Raw genomic sequence first — 12,241 nt, forward strand, 5'->3', positions numbered from 1 at the left:
GGAAACATGCTTTGAGAGTTATTATAGTGATTCTTGGATATGTACCTGTAATTTCTCATTAGTATTTAGAATGAGAAAAAAATTATTCTACAATGTGTACTTCCATTAATGCCACTTAAAATCATGTTAGCTTTTTTGGAATTTGAATTTCAGTGTTGGAAATGTTGAGCATATTGTTAACTAAAATCTTCACGTCTTTTCCAAAGGTTTCGTTGCTGAGCTAAATCTTTGCTCCAGAAGCCAGACTGGTTGTTCATCCCTTTTAAATTTTATTATGTCATGACAGTGTGCTGAGGTCATTTTAGCTCCAATTCTGTCATCCAGTTTGTTACCTGTAAGCATAGGGACCATGTCTGCTTTATTTTTAGTGCTATGTTTCTTGCACCCATGACAACTTTTTATTTACGATGATGCCATCTATAGGTTTGGTAAACATACCACCCATATTTTCATGAAAATCATGAAAAAAGCAGAACTAGACAGATGTGAGTGCAGTTGGTCTCTTAGAACACACCAGCTCCCAGCTCCCATAATGTATAATTAATCAGGATCATGGGGCCTGGTTATTCAGCCCATTTTTAATCTGGCCTGTTTGCTGCTTCTTCACCATCACAAAAACATCAAGAAATACCCACTCTTCTGTCCAGAGAAAGTTTGTTTATGCTACAACTGTCATACTTCGCAGACCTCATCCAGTAGTCCTATCCAAGAAGAAAATTTATTCCGATAGATTTCTTTTTAGTAAATCCATGTAGCTGCCTAGTAATCACTATTTTTTTAATGTTCATTTAAAACCCTTGAAGCCTTTAATATGGCATAATGGAACTTTTCGTTCAATATTTTCATCCTATTTTCAAAGAATAAAATCAGAGCAAAATATGTATACAAAGTCTGTTCGCACTTAGATTTGTAAATATTAAAAATGTGATACTAGCACTTCCTTTCATATAAACGGTAGGGGGATAAAAGAGAATGAGAAAAGTTTTGTTTCTACAAATAACCGAAAGAATACATTGGGGAATCTTTCCCTGGATCTACAATAATCATGATGATCTGTATGAATAATGTCTATTTATTGAGCACCTATCATATGTAAGACATTGTGCTGGCATTTTGCATTTATTACCTTATATAATTCAACAGACTTGCTAGTTAGGTATTACTCCCTTTCCAAAGGTATCATAAAAGTTAAGTAACTTGCTTCAACTAGTCCTAAGTACTCAGAGTGAGTAAATGTCTTTCAAACATCACGTTTTAAAATATCATGCTTGTTTTGACACAGGAAATCATACAGTATGACATCAACCACTTTACAATTGCTAAACAATTTAACATATTTAAGTCTTTTTGGTAGATATACTTTTTTTGGTGAAATGGTTATCACCCATTAAAGAAAAATGAAAACCTTCAAAAGAGGTAGCTAGCCCACTAATTATATAACTTCCCTTGCTTAGTTAGGTCTCTATCTATTTTCCACCAAAGTTACTGGACTTTTTTTAGCCAGTTTCAAGTTTTGAAAAAATTACAAAATCCCACCAGATATGAAGGTGCTTTTCCTAAGAAATTTTCTATGTAATGCACGTAATCTGACAATCTCTTGAAGGTTTCCAGATGTAATGAGTGGTAACAATTTCACCCCCAAAAAAGTGTCATGTCTACCAAGTTGCTACCAAAAAATCTTAAATGCTAAATTGTTTAGCAGTTATAAAGTGATTGATACAGTCTTGCATGCCTTCCTGTGTCAAAACAAGAGCATGGGATTTTAAGTTTATTTGAGAGAGATACAGTGTGTGGGGGAGGGGCAAAGAGCAGGGAGAAAATCCCAAGTAGTGGGCATGCAGCCAGATGAGGGGCTCGAACTCACAATGATCACATGTGAGATCATGACCTGAGCTGAAATCAAGATGTGGTTGCTTAACCGACTAAGCCACCCAGGCGCCCTAAGCATGGTATTTTAAAGCGTGATGTTTGAGGGGCGCCTGGGTGGCGCAGTCGGTTAAGCGTCCGACTTCAGCCAGGTCACGATCTCGCGGTCCGGGAGTTCGAGCCCCGCGTCGGGCTCTGGCCTGATGGCTCAGAGCCTGGAGCCTGTTTCCGATTCTGTCTCCCTCTCTCTCTGCCCTTCCCCCGTTCATGCTCTGTCTCTCTCTGTCCCAAAAATAAATAAACGTTGAAAAAAAAAAATTAAAAAAAAAAAAAAAAGCGTGATGTTTGAAAGGTATTTACTCACTTTGAGTAAGTACTTGGGAATAGTTGAAGCAAAGATATGATCACAGAGATTTAATACGAAAAAGAGAAGCTCAAACAATTCAAACAGTAAAGTTGGAACAGAGCCATAATTAGGAAGAAAAGAAGGAAAGTGCCCTTTGAGGCTGCTACGTGGCGGGGAAGGGAAACACCAGAGAAAAAATTTGCTTCATAAATTGTATCATACTGGTAATAATCCTGAAATTAGAACCATCAGCCAGATTAGTGGATAAAATAACCACAATTAGCCCATAATTATAAATACACTATTTCAAACAGCCATATGTAAGCCAAGGAAGAGTGAGAATATCAGGATACACTAGTGATCCATTAGGAATGACTTTGCTATTAGGAATGACTTCACTATTTAATTTGGCATTGCTTGATTTATTCATTTCTGCATTTGATCTTTGCCAAAAGACTGAGAAGGACTTATTTCTAAAAAATAACCAGGTTTTACTGTACTTTATATCACAAAATTACCGATTGCAAAGTTTTGCATAGAATCAGTTTGAAAAGTCTTAAGACATTAGTCTTAATTCCAGATTCATCATCAAGAAACTATGTAACTTTAAATAATTCTCTTTAAGTTTCCAAGCAGTGTGTTAGGACACAGAATTAAGTTTCTGATAGCAATGTTATTTTCTTTGATCCTATATGCATAGATTTTACCTGTAAATATGTTTGTGTTACATAAATGTACACGTATGAAGCAAAACTAATTCCATTCGATTCAGGAACTGACTGACCACAAGCCTACTGTTGCTCGTCCTCCATTAGGTTATGTGCAGGTATTCATCCAGCACATGAACATGTTTTAGGCCAAGATTATTAGTTTTACTTTATAGAAACTCATTGAACCAAAGTTCACATATATAATCCTCAGTGAACTCAAGAACACACGAACTACTTGATGTGAACTATTTTTATATTCTGAGAGACAGTAGAGCCCAAGGAGCTGAGTTGTAGTCTGGCTGGGATTAACTCCCAGCTCTACCACCAACTGACCTTGAGCAAATTGTGCCCCTGTTTCCTCATCTGCCAATTAGATAATAGTGCCTACCTCACATGTTGTGAGCAAAGTAATATGCATAAAATACAGACCAGTCAGTGTCAGCCATTTGATAAATGCTTTGTAATTACCTGCAGAAGTCTGAAGGGTCCACTGAAGGCTATGTGGAATGACAGCATCAGTTTTTATTGCAGGTTACCACTGTGTAAATGGCATTATCAAGGCTGTAGCTAGTTGGGGGGAGGGATTAATTTCAGCAAGACTGGAGTCAAGGAAACCAGCTAAGAGGCTGCTGCAATAATCCGGGCAAGAAATGATGAGACTTAAACTATACGGCAGGTGGTGGTGGGATTGAGAGAAGTGAAAAATAACTGCTGCGTATGCATCTGGTGACCCGGATCACCATTTGGCTGTGGGAGTTGACGGAAGGACTCACAAAGGATTCCCAGGTTTCAGGCTTGGATGACATTCTCTAAGGCAGGATAGGGAAAAGGAGGCATTCCAAAATCTCAAGTGCCTGCATGCATCCAAGAGCAAATGCCCAGGAAGCAGTCCATTGGAACTCAGGAAGAGCTGGATTGCAGAGACCTCAAACTCGGCAGCAAAGAGAATAGTTGAAGTCAAGGAAGTAGATGACAGGTTTGCTTTTTTCCTCTTTTTCAATGACCAGGCAATTGAAGCTCTTCTACCCCAGACTAGAACACATCACCTAATGCAGTTCTGAGCATTAAAAGGAAATCACACTGAAGAGTTCAACCCTGAAGTTAACTGCAAAGTTTGCTGCAGATGGCTGATGTTTCAAAGGTAGAATCTGTTTTCTAAGTGATCTGGGTAAAAACATAAGCACAAGTTCCTGGTGCCACATTTCCCATCATGTATCACAGAATTGCCAGTGATAGGCCCTTCCTTTGGCTCCTGGGGACTTAATTTCCCTGGGGAACTATTGTGGTTATTCAACTTTAAGACCTTGCAGGAAGAACCACAGTTATTTCTCTCTGGGGTCTTAGAGCAAGCAACATGGAAGTAAATAGTCACTAAGGAGGAACAAGAAGAAATAAACAAGCTTTTAGCCAAATGTATGAACAATTCACATTTTTAAAAATGGCCAAAATTTTACAATAATTATAAATTAGGGACAGTGACACGACCCTGTCATGGCTCATAATCTAGAAGAGAATGCAGACTATAAACCCATACCAGCTTTGCTGTTCCCAGTATGAAGGAAAGTATATATGCTGATTTCTGCATGTAGTGGTTAAATACTATTTCAGGCAGGGAGAACACCAAACCAGAAATGAGAACTAGGGTCTAGGCCCAGTTCTGCCAATACCTAATGCTGTATGTAATCTTACCTACCTTCTATGTAGGATGCAGAGGGTAGCTCTTCTTGGTCCTAGTGTTCCAGAATTCTGCAATCAAAAGAAAGCATTTAATGAAACTACTCTTTGAAAAATCATTCTTGAAGGACCTTAAAGTCTTCCTGTCATTCAGAAATAACTTTTTTTTTTTTTTTTTTTTTTTTTTTTACCTCAGAAGGCTCACCATGTTGGAGAAATCAAAGCCTTGTTCTTACTATAGTCTACCATTTAGTAAATGCCTACTGCTTTATGAGATGCTTTTTATGCACTTGCCTTAGTTATCACAATAACCCCAGGAGAGGTAGTGGGATGTTATCCTTTTTTACAGAAGGGAAGATCGAGGCTTATGCAGGGTAGGTGACTTGGCAGAGGTCACGTGTCTGATAAGCTCCAGTTCAGCCTGTAAGCCCAGGTCTCTCTGATCCTATAGTCTAAGTTGCTTCACCAACAGTTTATTTTCAGATCAAAAACTGTATTCTGAAAAGAACTCCAGGTGAGAAAGACCAAAAATCAAACTATTATCATTTTTCATTGTCTCACCATCAGAGTTGAGCCAAACAGCAGCCCTGTGGACCTGTGCTCTGGTGAGAAAGACCAAAAATCAAAACTATTATCATTTTTCATTGTCTCACCATCAGAGTTGAGCCAAACAGCAGCCCTGTGGACCTGTGCTCTTCCATAATCTTGTTGCCCGCTATGGTTCTTACTCCTAAACTGTGAGACAGGAAACGTACACCACCCATTCAGGACTGCTGTTTCATACACACCTTTAAATATTTAGCAAAATCAGATTTCAAAAGACACTTAAGAATGTATTGCAAAATGTACAGCATTTATTCACATACAGACAAAAAGGCACAAATTCTACTAAATAGTTCAACAAAAAAATACAGCTGTCCTCAACTAGTTTTATAAATACTTTCAAAAAGGGGGTAGAAATAAATACAGGATTGGGCCATGTAATATAAAATAGTCATCTCTACATATACTTTGTTTAATTTCTGATTTTTAACTCTTCATGCACCTTTTTTTTTTCCAATTTTAGCTGAATGGACACCAAGCTAGGCACATAGTGAAAAATCCTCTGTACAAGGTTACAAATGTAATGACAAGTTCGTCCATTTCAAAATAATTAAGATTTGTACACAACACATAGAACCCTTCATTTCGATTTTGTGTTTATAACCTAACAAATGACATTCCAGGCAACTTTACAAAAGTTTAACTAGCCTACATTTTGACATAATACATTGATCATAATCAAAGATATTTCTTGGTCAGGATGCACAAGGAAAGATAAAGCTGAAAAGAAAGGAGCAAATGGTTCCACACTAATAGAGTGCAAGTGGGTGGGTGGGTGTGTGGGCTGCTGCTATGGCTGCCTCATACAGAGTTCCCAGCAGGACATGAACTAACTGACAAAGCTATCATTACACTGTCAGAGAAACCGTGCTCTATACCATTTGCATTTCAAAGCAGGAATAAAAAGTGTGGGCTTTTTATTTTTTGTGTTTTGTTTTTGTGTGGGTTTTTCTTTATTTTTTTGTTTTGTTTTGGGTTTTTTTTGGTTCAGCATAACTTGGAACTTTGAAAGCTTTTCAACCTAAATGTGGGGAAAAAACAGGTAAGGCATTATTTTTGCACAAAACTAGCATTCCTAAATAGTGCAAATGAATCTGGTACCTCTTAAAATGGTGAGAGGTCATATACTTACTAAAATTTAGATTTTCTTTCTATGGCTTGACAAATTACCCCTCTATATATTCTACTCTCACCCAGAGCTGTTGCTGTGGTCAAAAGGTTAACTGTGAAAAGTGTCCACCTTCTTCCATATCCAGCAAAAAGGTTTCTGCTCATATGCAAAAAAATCTGATTTTTAAATTACTAGTGAATGTACAGCTTGGATCCATTAGGAAACTCCTAATATCTGTAGCAACAGCTTATCTGGAGAGAGCAGTCTTTCAAAATGAGCCCTGTAGCTCAAAAATAGTCAATCTAAAAACCTGGGTCATTCTTTCCCCTCCCCTGAATTAGCTACTAAAATGTATCTGAAAAGTTAAGACTTGGTTTGAAAATGTCATACATACAATGGGGATGCATCAGATCTACTATTTGATCATCTGATAAAACTTGCATAGCAAGATGGAATTCAATAAGCCTTTTTTGCTGTTGACAATCACCTGGAAGACTTGAAAGGTAACTACAGAACTCAAAGCATCACTCATTAAGTATCAGAATGTCCCTGCCACATGGAAACAGATGTATAAATGAATCAGGAATCTGAATACTGATATTAACAAACTAAGGATAATTTAGGGGAAGTTGGGCTTGTTCCAAGTGCCCATAATTCTAAATCTCATTGCTATTTAAACTTTCCTTCTCTTAAGTTTGATTCACAACTACATTGAATTCCAAAGAAAATTAACAGGACCTTAACACTATCCACTGTCTTAATACATACGCACTGCAGTGAGTGCAAAAACAGAACATTGTACTCAAATTTAATGCTAAATTCATTATTGCTGATAACTTACTAGTTATTGCCATTTGCAATTAGAAAGTCCAAGTTACGAATTGGAGCTTAGAACTCTGACTCCAGGAAACCTATTACACTTCAATCTCTTTCCCGTATAACCTTGGTCAATGGTTAAGAGGTTATCGCAACTTATTGCCTTTCTATTGTTTTTAAAATATAACTTATTTTGTTTTTTTTTTTCCTTTTTTTTTTTCTTTTTTTTTTTTTTTTTTTCTCTTTTCCTTTTCCTTAAGGAATCCGTTCAGGTTGGAAGCCCAGATTCCCCAACATACGCACTAGTGGTTGGCTCTGGGCAGTTATGTCACCAGAGTCTGGAAGTTCATCACTTAAACTTGAATAGCCATTAGTATTGTTGGAAGCCAGACGGCCAGGTATCGCCAAAGGCCAGGGAAATCCCAAGCTAGCCCAGAAGGCAGTGGTTAGGGAAGAGGAAGGTCAAAGGTACTGAAAACATGGAACCAGCTGCCCTTTCTCACAGATAGAACTTTCTAACGGCTTCACTCTCCACCAGTCCCATTCCCACAATGCATTCAAGTGCTTCAGGCAATAGGACCTAGCTACATTTACCCCAGCTCTCCAAGCTGCAGCAGCTCTACCCTGTCCCTTCAGATTTGCAAGTAACAACCTTTGTTAAAATTCTCTCTTTCCCATCCGCAATTATAATTTACACTTGAATTCCCTAGAGTTACTGAAGCTTCAGAGCTGCTGCCTAGAACTAGAATGCAACAAAAACAGCCTTGTGGGCCAAAGTATAAACAGGATTTCAAGTTCTACCACAGTCCTAGAAAGTAAGTTTTATGGGCTAATAAATGGTACGTGAGGGTTTCTCAAGAACTGCATCTGATTCCGCATATTCAGGTAACCAAGAGTTTGTGCTTTGGGAAGGATACAGAGGGCAGTAAGAACTCAGGAGGCTTCTGTGAGCCTTGCCCTCTTTAAAGACTTATTTCATTCATTCTTATTTTAGTGTTTAATTCAGCCTCTAGTCTTAGCGGTGTCTTACAATCTACTCTTGTGTTTCCTCAACAAGTTGCAGATAACACACTTCTCACAACAATGATTTATAAATGACTCTGAAAAAAAAAAATTCAATCTGACTTGCAAGTAAATGTGTTTGCGTAGCTCAGGAGTGATGGGTTTCTGCGTGTCCCCCGCGTCAGAGCTCCCGTCTAGCAACTCCGTGACAAGCCCGCGGTGCTCCCACACCATCTGTTTCATCAAGAGGCCAAGATGCTTCTCCTGATAATGTCTGTCCTCCTGTTGATGGTGCTGCTGGCGTGTATACATTTCTTCTCTGATGCCTCACTCTCTGAGTCACTCATCTCTACATCAGGGACATACCCGTCATTCTCATTGTCAGATTTTAATTTGTTTTTGGCCCTTTCCTTAGCTGGAACTCTGCCTAGGCCCAGATAGGGGTAGTCTGAGTGCTGGTGGCAGGCCCCCTCATGGGCCTCTCCCTGCTGCTGCCGTTCCCCCTTCTTTGGAATCCGGAATCCTCCCCAGTTCTTCACCGGGCTGGCAGGCGTTGTAGGCACTTTGACTGCAGTCTGGTTATAGTTTACTCTGATTAGGGAGCCGTTGCACTTGGGCACTATCTCCTTCCTTGTGCCGGGTGCTGACTGCCCCCCTCCAGGGGAGGTGGTAGCTCGTGTGCTGTCCAGATGCCTCTGGGACATGTCTGTGGACCTGAGAGGCTTGTGACTCTGTTTACAAGGTCTGTCCTTTAAGTCTCCCTTACTGAGATCACAATGGAAACGATGGTCTCTTCTGTCCCCGTGGTCGGGCACGACCACACCATTTTTCTGTTGTGCTGACAGGAGACGCGCTTCTGCAAAGGTCTTTTCAAAACTCAAAAAGCTCTCTGGGACCACCATCCCCTCCCTTCTACCACACAGGTCTGGCTGCTTCAGCAGGGCTTTGCCTCCACTCCCAGTGCTGTTCTGCAATGGATCTCGCTTATGGGGCTTTTTCAGCGAATGAACCAAGGAAGTACCCATTTGCTTCCTGAAGAACGCAGAATGCCACTTCAAGTCCTCTATCTTGGGAGCATCAGGGCCCACAGAAGGACTGTTGAACAAAAGCATGTTTTCCAGTGAGGACGAGGAGCAGGAAGATGAAGGCACACCTATGAACATATAACCACAGAGAAAGAAAAATTACAGAGGCAGATCCAGAACAATTAAATTCTAGACCTGTGGCATGGCCCTGTTAATGCAAACTTCCCACCCAACACTACAATATACAACACCCCATTTATAAAAATTTGGTTTTTCATATAAAGATATTACCTGCCTTGAGAATCTGCATACTCCATTCAATATGCTCTTATTTTATAAAATACCTGAAGCTCACAAACTTTTTCATGAAACATCTAAGAAAAATATTTTCTGGGCACCTGGGGGCTCAGTTGGTTGAGCATCGACTTTGGCTCAGGTCATGATCTCACAGTTCATGAGTTGAAGCCCCGCATTGGGCTCTGTGCTGACAGCTCAGAGCCTGGAGCCTGCTTCAGATTCTGTCTCCCTCTTTCTCTGCCCCTCCCCCACTCGTTCATGTTCTCTCTCGAAAATAAAACATTAAAAAAATTTTTTTCCTTCAAACAAAGTAACTGATCTGACTTTCATAGAGGAATCCATGCCAAATCCATCTGGTGGTCAAGCACTGCCCCTACCCCTGCACCTAGCTAGTCACCTGCCTTGCCTCCCTACAAGACAGCACCACAAGGGGAGGCAGCAGGTCTCCACAGTTTCCTTCTCCAAAGTAAATATACCCTCATAGGGCCATAGTAAGGATACATAGATGTAAGTACATGAAATGAGAATGGAATGTTTAAAATCATTCTTGACACATAGTAAATGTCTTTTAAAAAGGTTTACTATTATATGCAAAGCCCATTTGTGGAATTAAACTGAATTATCATCCAACATGAGGATAGGTTAAAATGGTGTTTTTCATTTCTGATGTAAATCACAATAACTAAATTTCACAGTACAACCCAGTAAAGTTTACATTTCATGAAATCATATTAGCCTTCACCATGTGATGTGGCACTCTGACATTTTCTATTCTATGTCACTTGCTTTTAATGCTGGTGGTGACCCACTGAATTCATCTCACAACCAACTTACGACTTAGAACCCTCAGTGTGAAAAACACTGAGTGAACTTGTTAACACACTGGAGTTCATGGACCACATTTCTGCAGGAGCCTCCAGGACATCTATAAAGAGCCAATTTCATGTTTTGTCTCCCATAAAGGATAAACCACCAGGAAAACAAGGCTCTGCCAGGCAGGAGCCTACATGCGACCTCACTGCTCAACAGACAAGGACCCTGCATGTAAACAACAGAGCTGGCAACTCTAAACATGAACCTGCTAAGTCACAGGGGAAGGGGTTTTACAATCTGCTGGGCTAAAGATGTGTGCTTTCTCAAGAATCAACTGTTAGGGCCACCCTTCACACCACATTTCTTTTCCTCAGTCGCCTACTGTGGGAAAACCAAGGTAAGAGGGACTGACATTTTCTAAATTCTGATTTCCATCTACTTGGGATCCAGGTCTCTGAAAAGTCTCCGACTCACAACCTCCCATGAGCACGGTCTCCACTGAGGACACTCTCATCCAACAGAACGGCCCTGCTCATTCTCAGATTCACACACCAGAGTCTAAACCGCAGACCGTGACTGACACTTAGAAGTCATGGCTGTCCTCCACCTGAAACCATCTATCTTATAAGACATGAGATCCACTTGGGGCATGAGTAAGAACACAACTGAAAATCTAAAAACTGGAAAAGAAAAAAAAACAGGCATCCTGAAGGTTTCCCCTTCATTCCCTGTGGCATCCTGCAGTTAGATTAATGTTGCTTTCAACCCATCAGACTCAGTATGGTTCATATCTCAGAGGGATGGGAGGGTTTGTTTACCTTCTCTGGAACAACAGTAGGTTCTCATTACAGCCCTGTTACACAAAATACTTCCTAACCTGGGTAAGAATCTCAATCACCTACCCAAGTAAAAACCTCAGCCATGAAATGCAAAAAGCTCCCTGCAGTATCCATGAAAAATGACCCTTAAGTGAAATCAGATGAAAATGCGCTTTACAGCTTATTTTTATAGGCAATCACTCATTACATAACACCTCAACAAGAGTCACAGAAAGCCCTCCAATGGCAAAACTCCACAGGTACAACCCGCACTAACGGCCATGTGCAACGGCAGCTCTGACAGCTTGGCCTCTGCCGGCTGGACACTGGCCGATCGGCACCAGACAGCCTTCCATGTGGGCTGTTTGTGTGAGGACGCAAAGGCAAGGGATAAAACAGGTCCCATTTATTTGCATTCAAGTAGGAATAACGAACGAAAGAAGTTCACTTGAAAGAATCTGAATCACTTATGAACCCTACTTAGAAAAACTTACTTCAACTCATTTTAAATCACAACTATCAACTCTAGTTAATGATACGTCTGAAAACTATTTATTCTCAGGAAGAAAATATCTAGGTTAACATTAGTAAGTTAATGCCATTAGTATTAACTATGTAACACCTCAAGAATATCATTCAAAACTCCCTAAGCTTTTTTTCTCTTTGTTCAGCTGACCCAATTTACCTCTAGTTCCATACATCTGGTTAGTTTTAGGTAAACCAGAATTCGGATTTCCATATAATAGGATAGAACAATGTCTTTGTTGTTTCTGCATGTCAGTCTCTACAGACACCAAAAGCCACAGAAACAGGAAAAGCCAGCGTCTGTGCCTGCATATGTGTCTGGGGCCACATGAAGGGAGCAGTGTGAACACTGATGCTCTGGCCCAAGGGCAGAGCAGGGCCACAGAGCTCACTGAAGACCCGCCAGACCCACCCCACATACCTCCTTCTCTGAAACCTTTACGAGGCCAGCTGTGCAGGGCTCACGTTCACAGAGTGTTAGTGCTCAAAGACTCGTTAGAGGTCATGGTTCTGAACCAAGCCCCTTTTACAGATCAAGAGTCCCAGGCAGGTTCAGCGACTTGGCCAACTTTGCACTCCACCTCCAAGTCACTGAAGTGCTCTCCAGAATTGAGCAAGTTCCCCTTTTCACTTCA

General features: G+C 40.3%; 2 protein-coding genes across 13 annotated transcripts in view; one reads left to right on the top strand and one right to left on the bottom strand.

The window, feature by feature from the left end:
* Nucleotides 1–12,241, top strand: part of SCLT1 (sodium channel and clathrin linker 1) — a 257,508-nt gene that overhangs the window by 237,262 nt on the left and 8,005 nt on the right. The gene's annotated exons all lie outside the window — the stretch shown is intronic.
* JADE1 (jade family PHD finger 1) overlaps nucleotides 5,429–12,241 on the bottom strand; it is a 59,919-nt gene continuing 53,106 nt past the window's right edge. For all 10 annotated transcript variants that reach the window (XM_047855206.1, XM_047855209.1, XM_047855208.1 and 7 more), the window contains exon 11: nucleotides 5,429–9,281. In XM_047855206.1, coding sequence (XP_047711162.1) covers nucleotides 8,371–9,281 — 911 coding nt within the window. In that variant the 3' untranslated portion in view covers nucleotides 5,429–8,370. The remainder of the gene's footprint in view (nucleotides 9,282–12,241) is intronic.

This window comes from Prionailurus viverrinus, chromosome B1, assembly GCF_022837055.1.
Source record: "Prionailurus viverrinus isolate Anna chromosome B1, UM_Priviv_1.0, whole genome shotgun sequence".
Lineage (NCBI taxonomy): Eukaryota > Metazoa > Chordata > Mammalia > Carnivora > Felidae > Prionailurus > Prionailurus viverrinus.